This window comes from Andrographis paniculata, unplaced genomic scaffold (assembly GCF_009805555.1).
Source record: "Andrographis paniculata isolate CXL003 unplaced genomic scaffold, ASM980555v1 Contig70END, whole genome shotgun sequence".
NCBI classification, from domain to species: Eukaryota; Viridiplantae; Streptophyta; class Magnoliopsida; order Lamiales; family Acanthaceae; genus Andrographis; species Andrographis paniculata.
The window spans coordinates 305,339-324,724 of NW_026137607.1; the positions used below are offsets into that span (position 1 = coordinate 305,339).

The following is a 19,386-nucleotide window of genomic DNA, read 5'->3' on the forward strand; positions in this document are numbered from 1 at the left end:
GTTATATTTTGGATTATACTCCATGTCCACATACTAATGTTTTACTTTTCCATTTGCGACGTCCAACAACTATTATTATATATATTTTTTTAAACATAAATTTTATATTTTTACCATTTATTCATTTATTACTTTTAATCTCTACCATATAATTAAGGGCAAATTTGTCAATTCATAACAAAAAGACAATCACTAAAAAAGTCATGCAAATATACTTTAGACAATAGAAATTAAACAAAGGGAGTAGTATATAGTTTGAATACTATCAAAATTGAGGGAAGGATTTTATTTAGGATTTCTTTTAACTATGTTATTTTTTATTTTTTCGTTATCGTGTGATTCTCATACTTTTCAAAAAAAAATATATATTAAATATATTATTAAATACTCCCTTTGTGCCGCATATCATATCCATATTGCCGTTTTTGTCCGTCCCACATTCCATGTCACTTTCTTTTTTTGGAAAATGATTATACACTTTAATCTCATTTAAAAATTTTAAAATTATATATTTTTAAATTTTATTTAACTAATTAGTTATCTTAATTTTAATTTATAATTATTTATATTATATGATAATTATTTTTACTAATACATTTTTAATTATCTACTAATTACACCCCTACTAAAATACCGTGTCTACAGTGTAGCAGACACGGTATGTGGAACGGAGGGAGTATTACATTAAATTACTACCAATATTATATAACACTTTTCTTTAGATTTATCTTTTTTACTATTCTATTTTTTTTGAAAAAAAACGTTTTTATCCTACATGACATTATTACATGCTTTATATAAGATACATATATGTAAATAAATAAATAATATTTTCAATAAATTCCTCGTAACAATTCAATAACTTTTATGTAATTTACCAATTTTACATTATAGTTCAATGTATATAGGAAAATGTGGATCAATCATTTTTATTATTCAATATAGAAGTATTCTTAAAAAAAATAAAACAATTAAACTTTTCAATATTCTATAATACTTAAAGATATTTTACACAATTAAACACACCCCTAATTAATTTGTACATACATATATACAATAACAATAATAATAATAATAGAATAAAAAAGAGAATAATTGAGTTCAATTCTCTGGCCAACACGTCTCAAAGGCCTTGAAAATATTTAAATAAATTGATGATTGTGACATCACACTAATTAAAATATTATATTATATTATTATTATTATTAAATAATAAAATATAGTATTTGTCAATAGTTTACTACTCAATGACTTGTCTCGTCACTCTAGAGCTGGAATTTAGTCTAAAGGCCATATTCTATTGTACTACACATTAAGGGCCATATTCAATAAAAAATATCTAAATTAATTCTTAGGTTAAAATATTTTATTTATTTATTTTTGTGAAAATTATAAAAAAATAAATATTAGTGGATAAATTTGTGTAAGATGAAAATGTGAAAAATTTAAATATAAAGTATTTAAAACAGATATTTATAATCTAGTGGACTAAAATACATATGTCTATTTTCTAATTTATCAAATATATATTTGTACAATAATAAAATATACTTATATTATATCTAAAATTACTACTATACCAGTCATTATCTTATTACAATTTATAAAATTTTAGTTAATACATTATTGCATATATATTATTGTCTACAATATTAATATTTCTTAATTTATATATAAAATAAAATAAAATAAATGAAATACACGAATAATGGTTGAAGATAATATATATATTATTAAGGGTCGGTCTTAAGACTTACTGACCAAAATAAAAATATTAATTTATGTATAGATATAAATAATTTGCATAAAAGATTTTAAATTTTATTATCTTTGTGACAACCAACTAAAGAATGTTTAGCAGCTAATTATGCCAATTATATATATATATATAATTAATAATAAATAATAAATAATTTAGGAATTAATTAGTTGGTGGTGTAGAGATAGGATTATCTATGTTTAAATAAGTTGATGGAAGTCTAACTTAGCCAACTATAGAAACTAATTACATACACTGTAAGTCAATGCCCTTTCTATTCTATTATGGGCAAATAAATAAATAAATAAATAATAAGACCCTAATTATATAGGTAAGTTATTTATGTTCTCTCCATCCCACTTAATATGTCTTGTATACTGTATATATGAGATTTTAAAGTACCGATAATGAAATTGCAGAGAAATGAGAACAGATAATAGAATTAGAGAAAAAGAGAATTGAGTAGAGAATGAGAATTAATTCTCTTATTTGGTAGAATTGAGAATTCAGTTGAGAAATGTAAAAAAAAAATAAATGGATCGGACAAGAATAAATGGTTAATCTAACAAAAGAGAGTTTTAGCGAGTGAGAATCATGGAAAAATATTTATGGTGACTTTTTTTTAAAATAAAAAATTATAAATTATATACGAAGTTTTGTAAGATTATATTTTAGTATAAATTTTTGTAAAAAATTAAATACTTGAATGATAAATTAAAAACAATTTTTGTAAAACTAAAATAATATAATATAAATAATTATAAAAATTAAATAGTACAAAAAAAAATAAAAATATATATACTCGAACATCATTTATCTCAATTTCTCTGAATATAGAAGAGAAATCAAAATAGAGAAATAAAAATGTTTTATTTCTCAACTTCCATTTATTTAACTCAAACAAACCAGAGAAATGGAAACATTTTAATTTTTCTGCTGCTAATTCTCTGTACCAAACTCACCCTAAAAGTGACTAATTATTTTAATTTATATTAAAACAATGATAGATTATGAAATTTAAAATATAATTAAAAGTGTAATTTTATTTTTTTTTTACGTACATCAAATAAATTAAATGCATTTAAATATATTTTGGAAGTGCTTCCGATTTATTTGAAAATAGTAACCATTTGAATAGAAAATATGGGATTATTAAATAAAATAATTCATATTCTGATTACTCATTTATCCATATTTTCACAAATACCATTTGTTACAAAATTTTTATCTAAACAAAATAGTTTGTTTGAATGCTATCTTTTTTTTTTTTTTTTTTTTTTTTTTTTTTGCAGTATTGTCGGTCTCTAACATCAACATCAAGATTGTAATAATACACAGAGAAAGACAATTTCCTATAAAACTATTTTGCTTGGCTCAAAATCGATTTGAATTAACCTTTTAAGGACAAATCCATGAAGCCTAATTTCAGGAGAAATCAAAATATGCTTCAAAATGTTTGATGCACATTTATTGCCTTCGATTTCATTGTCCTAAAATTAGACAAAAACTAGACTGGCTTTGACGGGACACACCATCGACATATTGCAAGTTTGAATTGATTTTCTCGACTTGATTTCCACAACCTCTTCTAATCTCGGAGAAGATACTGAATGTTGGGACTGGGTCAACTCAACACTAGTACGATATTGTTCGCTTTTGGCTGAGTCCGCAAGGATTTATTTTTGGATATTCTCCAAAAGACCTCGTACCTCACTTGGGACTTGTATGCAATTTTCTTCACCACTTTTGATGTGGGACTTGGGTTTGCATCCCAACACTAAAAGCTTCCGTGGAATTGTGAAACTGGTTAGAAAGTGGAGAAAAAGAACGCCAAATCTTAGAAGATAGACCAACTTGTAAGAAAATTTACTCCCGGCTAGATAATCAGTATGTTGGAGTTATTACTGCAATGCAACGTACATTTTTCTATGTTTGGCGAAACAAAGAGAGCAAGAAGAGAGGATAGTTGTAAATCTTGTGCTAAATTTTAGTGATTTGATTCGTGAATTGATGTCTTAAATATAAATTTTAACACTGAATTAGATAACAAACATAGTGTGTTCATTTATGTTCTTATTTGGCCAGCCATCGACTTGTGTTCACTTATACACACAAATGTTATAACCACAATATGGTCAAGCACATATTAAAAATTGTGTTTACATACTAAAGTTTCATAGCTCCGCTGTAAAAAAAACTCGAAAAAGTTAACTTCTTACATTATGATTTTCGAGAATCGTACACCAACAAAATATAATGATTTATAAAAGTAAATAATAGTACTATAAAAAGAAACCAGTATAAAAGATGGATGAAGTATATTTTTACAATAAATCATAAAAATTCAATAATAAAGTTTTTATAAAAAATTACCAAAAGAACAAATCATCTCCTTTCTCTCAGTTTAATTTATTCTCTACATTCAATATATTTTAATGTATGAACTAAACAGTGTTTTTTTTTTAATTATTACTCCCTTCGTCTCCAATTTCTATTGTCCTATAGTATATTTGCACGATTTTTTAGGTGATTATCTTTTTGTTATGAATTTACAAATTTGCTCTTAATTGTATGATAGAGATTAAAAGTAATAAATGAATGAAGGATAAAAATATAAAATTTGTGTTTAAGAAAAAAAAACAAGAGAATAGTTGTTAAACGTCCCAAATAGAAAAGTAGAACATTAGTTTGTGGACGGAGGAAATATTTGTTATGAACACTACGTTTAGGTAAGCCAATAAAAACATTAAAATATACATATATATATATATATTATATAAAAAATAGTTTATAATAGTTGAATAATTGGATAATAAATGGTATTTTAATCAATAACCACACAACGTTATTAAACATTATATAATTATTTTACTCTTCGTAGTATATGTCGACAACTAAATTATATATATATATATATATAGTTAAGTCAACTAATAATAGTACGTGACTAATTAATGGCAAATATAATATACAAATATATATATGGCTGGGGAAGGTAAAAAAATTAAAAAATTAATTTATAGTCGCTGACTTACGTAAACCATTAATTAATTAAATAATTTACTCAAAAGGTCAAAAGCCTACTTCAAATTATTTTTTCTAAATCGATATTAGAGTTGCGATAATGACAATAGCTCACTCATAAGAAGTATTTCAAACATGCAATTAACATCAATATTCTAAGCAAATTACTTAATTAAAATTTCAATATTTATTAATATTGCTATATTTTATTATTTTATATTGTCGGTATTTAATCCTGTAACAATGACTAATATCTCGAATAATTAAAATTTACTAGGCCAAATAATTTAACCAAATAATAATAATAATAATAAATAAATAAATAAGAAAAATGAAATTATGCATTTTTTTTACCTATTTTACTCTATCAGGATGCTGAACAAATTCAGAATAAATCAATAGCGCTAATATAATACAAATGCGAATAATATTACTGAAAATGCAGTATATATATACACAATATATAATACTCCATTTGTCCCAAACAAGGTGCGACATTTACTTTTGACACGAAATTTTAGGTGGGTAATATTAAGTAGGATAATTTAGAAATTAGGTGATGCTGGGTAATATTAAGTAGGATAATTTAGAAGTTAGGTGATGCTAGGTAATATTAAGTAGGATAATTTAGAAATTAGGTGATGCAGATAAATATATATTTTATTTTTTTATTTGGATAATGTAAGGAGATAAAGTGTGGAACAAGAGATTAAATATAATTAATTATTTCCTATTTTGAAAATATTGCATGGGTGTTTGGACATACAAAAAGAAGGAAATGTTGCAGTATTTGGGACGGAGGGAGTATATGTTTTATTCACTATCATCAATACACAATTATTTCAAACTAAATACACTTAGGGTGTGTTTGTTTGGGGGTTTGAATTTTGAGTTGGGATTTGAATAGTAAAAATTTTGAATTTGAATAGTTGTATGATGTGATATAAATAGGTGTTGATGTGATGTTTTGAATATAAAATTGATTTTTAGTATAATATAAAAAATGAAAAATAGGTGTTTGATTTGATGTTTTTGGGGGAAAAAAATTGGATGAATAGTAGAAATCTTATTAAATCCCCCAAACAAACACACACAAACACTATAATAATAGCACCTCCGTCGTCAAAACTTATGCCCGTTTGATTAGATACGAACTTAAAAAAAAAATGAGTAAAAATAATACTAGTATTTTTTATATAAAAAAATAGACATAAATTTAAGTGAATAAAAAATATATATACTCTCATCCAAAAATAATAGTCTCATTTTACGATTTTTGTTACAATAGTATCATTTCTATTTTTAGTAACCAACCCCAATATTTTTACAAAACTAACTATCAATATAATACTATTATCGTCGTGTTCATTCCAAATGTTCCTATTGTTTTGGATATGAGGGAAAATATATATATATATATATACATCCTAAAGATTGCTAAGTTCTTCCAACAGTAAGACATGAGTATATTAATTTGAGTTTTTATTTATTTATTTATTTCGTAGAAAGAAACTTTACTTTTCCAAAACAACAAGCAATCACTATTTAAACCCAAAACACATAAACAAAAATCACAAAGTAAAGAAAGCCATAGACTCTTTCAAAATCTGCATCTATCAATTCCCTTCTTGACTTCTAACAAAAAGTCAAAAACTTAAAAAAATAAGGCAAAGGTCAACCACAAAAGTAAGAGAGACATAACCAATTGAAATCAAGCACGAGATTGAAGAAAAGGGAAGTCAATCTCTACCTAAACAAAAGCATAAACTTTGGTTTAGGGGAGAGACAGTTCAGACATTCGAATCGGTTTGGTTTCGATTTAAAATAGGTTTGGACATTGTCCATCCACAAGAAATGTTCATGTAGACGAAATGCAGATATCAATTTGAGCTTATATATTCCGGGAAAGAGAGAATAAAAAAGCAGCTTAAAACAAACAACTTATCGATTAGCCATCCGGATGAAATAGCAGTTTCTGTCAAGAATCGAGATAATATCCATTCCCCTCAAGTAGAGGTGACAAGAACAAAGAGTGATTTGTCTTCCAATCTGTCGCGGCCCTGGAATGACGCGAAAGAAGTTAGCCGGCGCAAACCATTAGCACAAAATATTGCATTATCGATGATGAGTGAATTGTCTAAAACACGTGTGTCGTAAAAAAAGTAATATTAAGAAAAAATTCCATGAATAACATTATGAATGCGATGAATCAAATCCGGCGCGCCATCAACTTTTCAATTAGTCATTGAGTAAAGAAGCGTCAAAAGTTAACTGAAATGATGAGAGCTACAGATCCTGTGCTGATCCAACCAAGTCAGAATGATATTGATTTGACCAGATCAATATATATGTTATATGATGACCAACGTATGTTTTATAGATATCTCAGCATATGTTTAATTATAATATAATATATATGTTGTATTATAAATATATTGAGACATGTATAAATATATGTTGGTCATTTCATAGCATATGCTGATCAACAGCTTATCCATGCACTTAAATGAGAGATTAAACTAGATATTTGAATTTGAGAAATAAATGATTTCTCTGTTTTTATTTCACTACCAGAAAATTTGAGGAAAATGAAAAATAAGAAATCTTGAGTGTGTTTATCAGACAAATTCTTTTTTTCTACAAATTATATATAAAAATATAATACTTTCTTTCGAAGAACATCAAATCCAAATTATTGTTCAAACCAAAACCAAAATTAAAAATAATAATAAAATATCACCAACTAAACACATCAACTATGTTCTCTAAAGATTTTCACACCATTTAAATCTTTTTTAGTTAATTCTTTCTCTCTTCCTAGTCAAGTCACCCTCTCTTTTTTCACATCTCTAAATTGTAATACATATCTCCTACAGATCGTTATACAAATTGTATTACATTTTACCGTACAAAAGAATCAATTCGCATTTTCTATCAAATTTTATTTATTCTGCAATTTTCTTTCCATTGTCATTTCTCTTCAATTTCATTCTTTATACCAAACGCACTATTATAATAAGTGTCCTTTTTGCTTTGAATGTTACTTCGCTCTATCTATAGTTTTAATGTATTCATTTTATTATTTTAGAATATCCACAATCAATTTTTATTTAGTAGTATAGTCCTCACACAAATAGTGAAATACACTTACATTTCACCTAAATTTCCAAACGTATCACTATCTTATTTTTAAATCTATCAACTGTACTTTCAAGAGCATTTTAGTCCACAAACTCTTACTCACTTATACCTACAAAATGGACGGAGAGAGTATCAATTATTTAAGCACCATTTTAACATTCGTCGATCTCCTCGTACCTCTTTTCTTATTGTGATCGGTATTTGGTAAAGAATGCTATAATATAGATCTAGACTTTTCACACTTCTTGTTTCCCAAATAATTTGCTATCTAGATGAAAATATTCGAGGTAGGGATCAAGACAGCAAATACATAACTGGACGATAATCGGCACGATAATTATCCTTAAGTCGTTATAAATTATGGTTGATATACTCCATCCTACATTTCGAATAAAGCAGTAATAGCAGTCATGGTCTGAAACTAGTAAAAATGTAGAAGTTGTACGATATATGATGTTTCAAGAGATAAAATATACGAAGATTAGAGAATTCAGAACACCTCATTTTAACCATTAGCAAACATAAAAATGGAAGTTGGTTATAAAGACAACTGTTTCGTACCTTCAGGTCAGCCAATTCAATGACGCAAGCACATTCGACCACATTGGCTCCAGCGCGTTCTGCAGCAAAAATCCAGAATAGATAATGATTTCCACACATGGTAAAATTTGCTCAACTATTCGTTTTGTTAATATTATCTCACTGAAACACAATGCTGCCTGAGGCATGCGGTCGATCAAAAAACAAGCAACAGTGTACAAATTACAAACAATAATCAGAACAATATATGAGCACCAGTCATATATCCCTTTTTAAGCAAAAATATTAACTCAGAAAGTTCATATACTTACATAGTCACGTATGGCATCCATGGATACAAAACCCACAAGATTTTATCCATTTCATATCAAATGGTTGTGTTGCGTAAAGGAGAAGTCCAAATTATGCCTGTTTTCCTTCTGTTTTTTATTGGTTGTTCCCTAAACTCATGTATCACCCCTTTATAGTAAAAAAAATTTATCCATCTACAATATATATTACCTCTACTTCAACAAGTAATAACCGTTGTGCCACTAAAATAGCTCTACACTTTCACTTTCAATTGAAAACATTTCCAATGTGTTTGTTTGGAGGAATTTTGAGGTTTTCTACTATTCCTCCAAATTTCCAACCCCAAACACTTACTTTTTATTTTTTATATTATATTAAAATCAATTTTACATTCAAAATATCTATTTATATCACATAAAACAACTATTCTCCTAAATTTTACTGTTCGAAACCCAAACAAACACTTTACAAGTTCATCATAATACCCCACTTTACTTTTTTACCTACCTCACTTTTATATTAAAATATCATTATTTTTTAGTCTCTGTGCCCACACAAAGTTATGTAATTTTGGCGGATGAAGAGAGTAGCTCCGTAGGGATTGGGCCTAGACTTATATGGCATGAGTTTATACTCACGAAGCAAGTGCATCCAAAGTTAGCTGAAGATTGAATTTCTATGGCATATTTCAAAAAAGATATAAATAGGCATACCGAGTAGGCGGATCGCAGCACCTAAGGTCCCTCCCGTAGCGATGAGATCATCAACAACAATTGCATGTTCGCCAGGTTGTACTGCTCCAACATGCATCTCCATCTTGTCAGTTCCGTACTCCAAAGTGTACTCTTCAGATATTACCTCCCCTGAAAGTGTAATAATGATTTTTAAGTGCTCGGCTACAATCACACATCAGTAATACAACTGACAAGCATGCAAAACAGTTCTATCAATGCACCGTAATAAATCTTTAATGTAAGACAAGAAAACATAAAAAATAACAAAAGGTGCTATTGTGTATATAAAGTGGATTCCTATTTCAATAAAATGCTGGAATATATTTACTTATCGCTAGTATTCAATAAGTTAGCAGTTCCAAGCATTAACTTCAAAACTCAAGCAGGAAATAAGTTTCCAAACCCTTAAATAGAGCAACCGAATATCATCATTACAACAGAATGAAAAAGTAAAACCAACATAGAATCATAAGCATCCGTTGTTAAATCTAGAATCATAAGCATCCGTTCATGTTAAATCTAGAATATTGTTTTTGAGCCTAAGTCACTTCCAATATTATCGGGAGAAAGTAGTGTCTTCTCTTTTCGTATTCCTCATGCAGAAATGACCGGCAATTCCAGGAGCCGAAAACTAACACTAATGTAAATTGAAGGACTTGCCCATTAATATTCCCCCGTGGATACACATTATTCTTTCAAAATACAACAGAAAGTCTTAAAAGATACATGCAAAAAGTCCATTTCTCACATCTTCCATTGCAACTTGGATGAAACAACAGTAGGTCTCTTTTTATATTGTAATCATATTGCCATTATAACAAAAGAACATACAAGGAAGATTCAGTAAATACCGTATGAATGAGAAAACTATACCCGGTAATTTCTTAGGCTTCCTCATGGGAACGAATTTTGCCCCTATAGCCAATGCTATTGGAGGACCAAAAATAAACCCTCTCGCCTCAACGCCTACACAAAGAAGCACAATAAGATCAAAACAGACCACATAGTCACAGAGATGTAATAACTTATGTTACATCGAAATAAATTTCAATAAATATGATTCAATTCTACGTAACATGAAAGTACATACCCAAATACCCCCCACCCAGATGACACAGAGTTACTTCCAGTATCCACTAATCCATCATTTGGCCATAGAAGCATCAGATAATTTCTTGTTCTTTCTTAGCCCATAAAGCAAAGTTTCCTCTACATTCTACCAGCTAACATTTTCATAATTTTAGTGGAATTATTAGTGGAATAATTTCACTGATTGGGATGAATTGTGTCTACTCGTGAACATGCATAAATTTTCTGCCTAGATTAATTTCTGTGTGGTAAAAACAAATATATAATAAATTTGAATTGCATCAATTCTTGAAAAATCATATCCCATTGAAGAATTGCACCAGTTTTGTGAAAAATCACCAGCTCAAAATCGCTGTTTGAAATCAAATCTAGGTTGTGTTTGGTTATCTACTATTCAACAAACATTTTCCTTCCAAAAAAAAAAAAAAACAAAATCATCACTAATTTTGTTATATTATACTAAAAATCAATTTTACATTCAAACATTACATCAAGTCCTATTATATTATACCATACAACTATTTCAATTCAAATTCTTACCTTTCAAATGCCAAGCTCTGGAATTAGATCAGATTAAGTTTAATATTCCCTTATTTCTGATTTTTCTTCTTTATACATATTTTCATATACATCATTTCCTCTGAGTTATGAGACCGGATTATCCACATAAAGCAGATTATCCAAAAATTCCCCAACATAACAAAGCTCAGAAAGCATTCCATAAGCCACTTTAATGCCTAAATGCAACTAAGTCCGCAACCATCCAAATTCTTGAAGAACTCAAACAAACTATAACCCCAAGCAGTAGACAGTTCTATATCAAAGATTTCCGCGAAACATGTTAACATTAAGCATTAAAAAAAAAGAAAAAAAGAAAACATAAGTAGGTAAGTACACTGCCGACCAGTTGAGGAAAAGACGGAGAAGTAAACATTTACCTGCAACAACGTTGATGTTTTTGTCCTTGTATCTCTCAACGAACAAATCGATTGTATCCTTAAATGCCTCAGGATCGAGCAGCAGCGTAGTTATATCCTGAAACAGAATTCCTGTACAATTTTACAAACAAATCAGCTCGCTCTAGAATTCAGCATCAACAGAAATAAAGGCCGATTATTAACACAGGCTCGAGCGTCACCAGGTTTTGGAAAATCGGGAATAACACGAATGGTGGAGGAGATCCGTGCAACGCGTGCGTCTGCGCCATTGACATTTGAGAGCGCCATGGTGTGGTTGCCGCGCCCAGCGGATATCCGTCCGTTCGCCACCAGTTGAGCCGCCGTCGGCCACCGGTTCTCGCTGCCGCTGGTGGTGGCGCTAGCTAGCTAGTGACTAGTGTTAGGTGTGAATTGATTTTTTTTTGAAGTTGACAGAATTGCCATCGTACAAATATCTTATTGGGACAACTTTAGCCTCAGAGAGAGATCTCGTGAAATGACCAAAATGCCCCAAAGTTCCTACACCAAACCCGTTAATGATACCCGTGTCCATATAGAAGATATTGAATAGATATCCGACCCAGATGTTAACCCAAATTACTTGTTTGAAATAAATAAAATAAGATATTAAAGTGATCTGGGTGACCAATGTCTGATTGTTCTTTTCTATTATTATTATTATTATTATTTTTTGTTTTAAGGTTTGGAATTTAAAATTAAATAATAATTCAATAATAATTTATAAAAAATTATTTTTATTAAAAAAATATATGTAAATTTGGACATAATGCACACTCCTAAAATTACTTTTATACTCCTGGTCAAATGAATTTGATGTTACATTTTTGTTGTCACAAATTTTAAATTTTAATATTTTATATACGCGGACTATCTTTTAAATATTATTTCATTTGTTCCGTAATAATTGACATGTTTTTATATTCTATCATTATTAACTTATTAAATTATATATTTTTAAATGGTATGTTATTAATGAATTAAGTCAATTATTTTGGTAAGGTATATTATTTGAACTTTTTGTACTATAATTTCTTTTTTAATTTTTTAAAAATAATTTTGATAAGGTATTATATTTGAACTTTGTACTATAATATTTATCAATATTTATATATATACAATTTCACACAAAAACTGTTTTTATTTTGGGAGAGCAAGTTAGAGTAACTCTAATAAAGAGACATGGGGCGTGTTTGTTTAGTGAGATTATTGAAAATGAAATTTTTTTATATATAATATAAAAAATTGTATAAAAAATATAAAAATAATGAATGTGTAAAAAAAATATATAAAAAAAATTCCTTATTAAATGCAGGTGGTTTTTTATTTTTTTTAAATCCATATTTCAAAAAAAATAAACATCTACATGCATATGCACTAATCCACTTTTAAAGAGAGTCAATTTTTATTTAGAGGCTTCTCCAATGAAAGCATACTTCCTTCCACACATAATGTATACAATTACTTTTAGTACGGTGTTTAAGAAATAATAATATTTTAATTATAATGGATAGTTAAAAGTAGTGTAATGACATTTTTGTTTTACTTTTTGGTCTAAAAGTAATGATGTGATATATAAAGTATGAGTATTTATGAAAAAATATGAGATATTTAATAAAATATTTACGTCCCAAAATAGAAATGTGTATACTTTCTAACTGCACGGATGAAGTATTATTTATAGAGTCGACCAATGTAAAGCCTTGTTTCAATGACTATCAAAATGCTTTAATAGAAGATACCAAAGATTGAGCACTAAAAATAATATTTCATTCGTTACAAGTTATATAATTAGTAATTAATTAAAAATTATTTTAATAAAAATAATTATGATATAATAAATAATAATATACTAAAATTAAAATAACTAAATAGTTTAATTAAAATAAAAAAAATTATTAATTTTAAAATATAATAAAAATGTCTAATTATATTTTTTAAAAAATAACAAATTATACGAAACGAGTAGTAATAATAACAATAAAAATAAACAGAATCCAAAAGATAGAATGTAATCAAGTTAAAGACATGTCAAAAACAGGTTAGGTATTACAAGCTAAGGTAGGTAGCTAGCAACTTAACAATATATATATATATATATATATATGAATTGGTTCAAGGCGAAGACGGAGGCGGCGGGCCCGGAATGTAGGGAAACTGAGGGGAACCATGCTGGATCGGGCCGGGCCGTATAGAAGCTGTGGAGCTCGGAACCGGAACTGGATTCACATCATTGTAATCTTCTAACTTCAAATCTTCAACCTCCATTTTATTCCATCGGATTTTACCGTTTTCCTGCGTGCATATTCAATTAATATGCAGTTATCGACATAAAGAATTAGAAAATATAGACCGTTTTGGGTTGGATTCCTGTGCAAACAATATAACCCAAAATTGGGCTGAAGGGACTATATAAAAAGGTTTATAATAATTATAATACAAATAAATAAAAATTTAGAAATATATATATATAGGTATAATATAAATTTATAATCAAATTAATACACATTTATATTATTATATTCATTACTATCGAATCAATACATATCAAAACTCTCCGAATCCAACTCAAATCTGAAACAAAAGAAACACACAAATTTAAACTCACTCCAAAATTTAAATAAAAACCAAACCCAAACTCAAATTTCTCCAAACTCCCCTAAAGAAACACACCCTCAGTGTATATGTAATATATACATACCTTAAGCTCCCGGCTTTGAGATGCCGAGATGGCCAAAGCGATCTTCCTGCCTAGTGAATTCGCCAAATCTGAAATGTGTTAATATATAGGACAAGTTAGGGTGTTGAACATACTGACGACGATTAGCCCTATTCAAAACATCAAATATAGCTTAACATCACATGCTAAACATCGATACAACATATATTGTGTATAGCGCTTTAGGGGACCGAACCTAATAGTCTGCAAACTAAGCTCGCCACAGTCACGAGTCAATCCCATACCACCAGACTATCTCGCATGTTATACTATTATATATATATATATATGTTGTGTGTCATAAATTATACTCACATTTCCAACTCAAAGTACTAATTTTACCATTTTTTTTTGTTTCACTCAAAAGTAGTAATTTTCTATTTCAGAAAAAGTGCAATTACTTTATATATATAGTCAGGAACTAAAATATCAAAATTTCTTATAAACTTCAACTAACCAATAAAATATTGCTATTTATTAATTTATTACAAAATCTCAAATGACTCATTTGGATTAGGACGGAGGAAGTAGTATATAATATGTAGATTATTGTCGCATATTTTCGATTGTTGCATTTATATTATATTAATATATAATTTATACTTTCAATTTATAGCTAATGCACCACTGACATATATATATATATATTGGGTTGTCAACACGATACTGACTAATTATAGTCAAACACTTTTAGCTCATATTGTATTTCTACCTAACTACATATACAAGTATGTTGGACATGGAGACAATTGATATTTTAATGAAAAAATAAATATTTATGTAAGAATATTTTGAAAATTTCATTAGGGGTGGTGTTTAATTGATAATATATGTATTGATTTAAAGACAATGACAAATATTGTTATGTATTGAAGTATGAAAATAGTTAAATGGATGGAAAATGATTGTTATCTATGATTTAAGCATAGAGTTGGCAGACATTAAATAGAAAGTATGCATAAAGTTGCGGACAAAAGAACTATACACACCATACAAATAAGAATTGATGTGATTTTTAGTATATTATTAAAAAAAAAATGAAAATTAAATATTTTATTTGATATCTTTGGGACTAAAATTTTATGAATAGTAAAAATTTGGGTCAAAGTAATCGAACAAACACAGCCTAAATGGAACAAGGGGCTTGTTATATAATCTTCAGTACATAATTGAGCATGAGTTTGAGCAATCCTATCAATTACTGAGATTTAAACACACTAAGGGTGTGTTTGTTTGGGAGATTGGATTTTAAACACATTATTCATCTCATTTTCTCCCCCAAAAAACATCAAATCAAACATTTATCTTTCATTTTTATATTATACTAAAAATTAATTTTACATTCAAAACATCACATCAACACCTATTTATATTGCATCATACAACTATTCAAATTCAAAACTTTTACTATCCATATCCCAACTCAAAATCCAAACCCCCAAACAAACACACCCTAAATTACGAACAATCTCAAAATTATTAGGAAATAGTTGCATATGAAATACAAATCCCCTTTCATAGAATAAAACATCAAACAAGGAAAAAAATTGTCTAAAAAATAAAAGTAATCCATAGAATCTCAACATCTTACAACACAAATTTATCCTAAAAGAAAGGGTTCCATCCCCAAAAAGATCAAATTATAATATGTGGAAATGAGTGGTGATATATATACCCCTACCCCTACCCCTACCCCATACCCATAGATAGAGATTTGTAAACCAAAGCATTATATGGGCAAATGATATGAAATTCTAAGCACAGTGGGTAGAGGTAAAAAACAGAACTACCAGATTTCAAGAAGATAAAAACCTAAAAAAGATTAAAAAAAGCTTACCTGGATTTGAGGAAGTAGCAGTGACTTGGATGGAATATGAACTCCAAATTGTCATAAAAGCTATGAAAAACCACAATAATCCAACCCTTTTCATTTCAGAACTTCAATGGAGGAAATCAGTCACAAGATGTTGATAACTTATCCTTAGCTCCTGCAATTAGAAATAGAAATCCTACAAACATAACAAGACAATAATATAATATATATACATATACATATAACTTATTTTTATTTTTTTAAAAAGGCAACTATATCAGAATAGATGACATTTGTATGCATGGAGGAAATGAAGTGATGAAGAGAGGCCATGTGGATTTTGAAAGAGGCAATATAATGCAGCTGCAAATTGAAGAAGCACATAAAGACTGAAGATCAGATCAGAATCAGATCAGAATGCATTGCATTGCATTGAATGTTCTTGAGTTGTCCTTTTGCTAATGCAAATATATATATATATATATTAATCAGCTACAGAAATTAAAAAGGGGGGATTGGGAATTCAATGCAATGCATGTGTGTGCAAATATAAAAATGCAAGTGAAATAAATGGTGTTGGTGTGGGGTGGAGTGGGGTGGGTCATCATTTTCTTTCTGCACACAAAAATGACAGAACACTCATAAATTTGTTATAAATTCATTTGGCATAAACAGTTCAATGTCTCAGAAACATCAAATTTAAATTCTTTTGTTTTCATTTTTCTTTTACTTCTTGTTGCTACCAGAAATACATATGACAAGTGGACACCATAACTGAAATTTACAATCTACAATGCAAAATCAGACTATTAAATACATTGGTTTCTTGTTTACTTATTTCTTATGTTTCTTGTTTACTTATTTCTTATGTTTCTACTTATGCACTATTCAAATGTGGGTTCTTCCATTTTTTCTCCTTAAAAAAATATATGTATATATATATATATATTAATATATCACGAGCATCATCTATTTTTCATTCAAAATATCACACCCAATATGACAATATATGTTTTCACCTTAAAATTTTCGAAACCCAAATTAATTCACACTCCTATGATTTTCTATACTGTGTGTAATGAAACATATATTATATTGGATTAGGTCACAAGCAATGGCAATAGCCTAACATTAAACTTAGGTATATTTCTTTTGATGGGTATGAGAAAAATTTGGTTTGAGTTTGATATTGTATGATGTTATATTTCCGAAAACACGGAGTACAAATAGCAGAAACTTGAGTTTGATGACAAAAGAAACAAACCCATAAGAGACTTTTGAAACTTTTGTCACCAGTCATCAACAATGACTTTTTCAAGAAAACATCACATCAGATATTTTTTTCTTCTCACAAAATATCGAATCAAATGTCAATTTTACTATTACTAGAATTTTCCAAAACTCCAAAAATCAAGGGTTTGCTCTCTTGTGATTTCAATTTGAAATCAACGCTACTATACATAATTTTCAATAAAATACAATATTTCTTCTCAAAAAAATTACATCAAAATAGTATTTAAATAAAAACTCAAATCAACATCTTATTTCAAAACAATTTCAAACTACAACCAACAAAACTTCTATCTTAATGAGCCTTGCAAAATATACATTTTTTTTTTCTTACAAAATATTACATCAAATTAAATACCAACTTGTACTATTCTAAAATAATTTTGAAACTCCAAAAACTTTCAAAACTTCTATTTAAATAGAGCATACAAAAGACACCTTTTTTAACATCAAACATTTCATTATCACCGAAAAATTTCAAAACTCCAAACTTTCAAAGCTTCTATCCAAACAGAGCCTTGCAGAAGATAAACACATTGCAGTATATATAATTAGAGGTATGTGTGAGTGTGTGGTGAGCAAAGTGTAAAAAGGAATCAGGAATTGCATTGCAAACCCACATTCATAGTGTGTGTTTCTTACAAGAACAAATTAAAACACAATTCCATGGAGGGTTGTGTGTGTGTGACACAGCAATCAATCTGAGAATAAACATAAACTTGGTGTGTTTGTTTGGGGCTTTGGATTTTGAGTTTGAATTTGAATAGAAAAAATTTTGAATTTGAATTGTTATACGGTATAATTTTTTAAATTAAAATTGATTTTTAATACAATATAAAAAAAAATTAAAAAAAAATATTTTATTTGATCTTTTTGGAGATAAAAATTTGATGACTAGTAAATTTTAGAGAAAATTCCCCAAACAAACACACCAATTCAATTAAATAAAAAGGAGCAAGAACAAACACTCAGATTATATGTCCAAGCTGCTTTGACGAGTCAGTGCAGCTGCTCCCTCTCGTTCCTCTGCAGCATATCCCATAGCGTGTGCACATCCGAGTACTCGCATTTCTTCACCTCCCTCCTAAGTCTTATCTTCCCTGCACATTCCATATCCATACTCAATATATATATTTATATAGATTCAACATTGGCCTAAACAGTACAAAGATAACTACCAAACAGCATATACAGTAATATATTACAAACACAGCATATGAACCAGTAGCACACAGAGAGAGCTAGCAAACAACGCACACATGGTAATATTAGTGACAATACATCATTTATATTTATATAATACAAATAGAATATATAAACTAACAACCATGATATAGTTTCACACTGCACATTTCATACTTATACTTGTACAAACACACCTATAATTATAAACAAACAAACAACAAATGTCACTATTACAAACAGCAAAGCGTTGTTTTTAATAAAGACTTATGTAGTTTTTGTATTTTACAAATAAAGCACCGCAACCTTCCATATATATATAAATCAAAATTCAAAGGAAATTAACTGACCAATTTCTCGACCAATCCGTTCACAGAGTTTGCCCCAGACATTCCTCAAGGGACTCATCATTTTCTTCAAGAATCTCTTCGTCTTCATTTTGATACATCGATCGATCCGACGGTCGCCGATCATTCAACCGACGGGGAGATCGGACGGCGGCCGGTCGCCATTCCGAGGAAAACCCTGAAGAATCTCCATAAATACCGAGAAGAAGACGTAATTGGTCGGAAATTTTGGCACGGACACGTGAATGGCTGTGCGCTTCAAATATATGACATGGAATTGAAAATCGTACTCTCTCTGCATTCCGTGACCATTTTTTTGGCTTTGTTTATTTACCATAATTATTACCTAGGATTTACTGATATCTACCCTCCGTTAATTTCCTCCGCATGCTTCAGATTTTGACGCGGAAGCTTCCGGATGCTTGGGGGTTCCAGTCCAGGGAGCCATTGCATTTTTACAAATGATTTAGGACAGTGTGTGTGTGTTTTTTTTTTTTTTTT

The 19,386-nt window shown here is 28.7% G+C and overlaps 2 protein-coding genes across 4 annotated transcripts; both read right to left on the minus strand.

Moving 5' to 3' along the window:
- Window positions 1–6,576: 6,576 nt before the first annotated feature.
- Window positions 6,577–11,950, minus strand: LOC127264299 (adenine phosphoribosyltransferase 1). The gene is made up of 6 exons (XM_051293757.1): window positions 11,717–11,950; window positions 11,517–11,627; window positions 10,363–10,455; window positions 9,469–9,618; window positions 8,486–8,544; window positions 6,577–6,843 (listed from the first exon to the last, which is right to left on the minus strand). Exons 1-6 carry the CDS (start codon window positions 11,802–11,804, stop codon window positions 6,790–6,792), a joined length of 555 nt encoding a protein of 184 aa, XP_051149714.1. The 5' UTR covers window positions 11,805–11,950; the 3' UTR covers window positions 6,577–6,789.
- Window positions 11,951–13,521: 1,571 nt separating this feature from the next.
- LOC127264284 (uncharacterized) lies at window positions 13,522–19,370 on the minus strand. Of its 3 annotated transcripts, none has more exons than XM_051293727.1 (5): window positions 18,889–19,370; window positions 18,323–18,456; window positions 16,091–16,241; window positions 14,236–14,303; window positions 13,522–13,829 (listed from the first exon to the last, which is right to left on the minus strand). In XM_051293727.1, exons 3-5 carry the CDS (start codon window positions 16,182–16,184, stop codon window positions 13,650–13,652), a joined length of 342 nt encoding a protein of 113 aa, XP_051149684.1. In that variant the 5' UTR covers window positions 16,185–16,241; window positions 18,323–18,456; window positions 18,889–19,370; the 3' UTR covers window positions 13,522–13,649. The 3 variants fall into 3 exon arrangements, with proteins under 3 accessions (XP_051149684.1, XP_051149683.1, XP_051149682.1); XM_051293726.1 differs by having other exon boundaries at window positions 16,091–16,262; window positions 18,889–19,367; XM_051293725.1 differs by having other exon boundaries at window positions 16,091–18,456; window positions 18,889–19,063; window positions 19,232–19,349.
- Window positions 19,371–19,386: the final 16 nt, after the last annotated feature.

What these genes read in the sequence shown, in the direction of transcription:
- LOC127264299 (XM_051293757.1), bottom strand. Translation starts at nt 11,804, where the DNA reads ATGGCGCTCTCAAATGTCAATGGCGCAGACGCACGCGTTGCACGGATC. An exon ending in TCCCGATTTTCCAAAACCTG is followed by an intron (nt 11,628 to 11,716) that starts GTGACGCTCGAG and finishes AAAATTGTACAG; the next exon opens with GAATTCTGTTTCAGGATATA. An exon ending in AAACATCAACGTTGTTGCAG is followed by an intron (nt 10,456 to 11,516) that starts GTAAATGTTTAC and finishes TTCTTTGTGTAG; the next exon opens with GCGTTGAGGCGAGAGGGTTT.
- LOC127264284 (XM_051293727.1), bottom strand. Translation starts at nt 16,184, where the DNA reads ATGAAAAGGGTTGGATTATTGTGGTTTTTCATAGCTTTTATGACAATT. An exon ending in TGCTACTTCCTCAAATCCAG is followed by an intron (nt 14,304 to 16,090) that starts GTAAGCTTTTTT and finishes AACACATTTCAG; the next exon opens with ATTTGGCGAATTCACTAGGC. An exon ending in CTCAAAGCCGGGAGCTTAAG is followed by an intron (nt 13,830 to 14,235) that starts GTATGTATATAT and finishes ATATGCACGCAG; the next exon opens with GAAAACGGTAAAATCCGATG.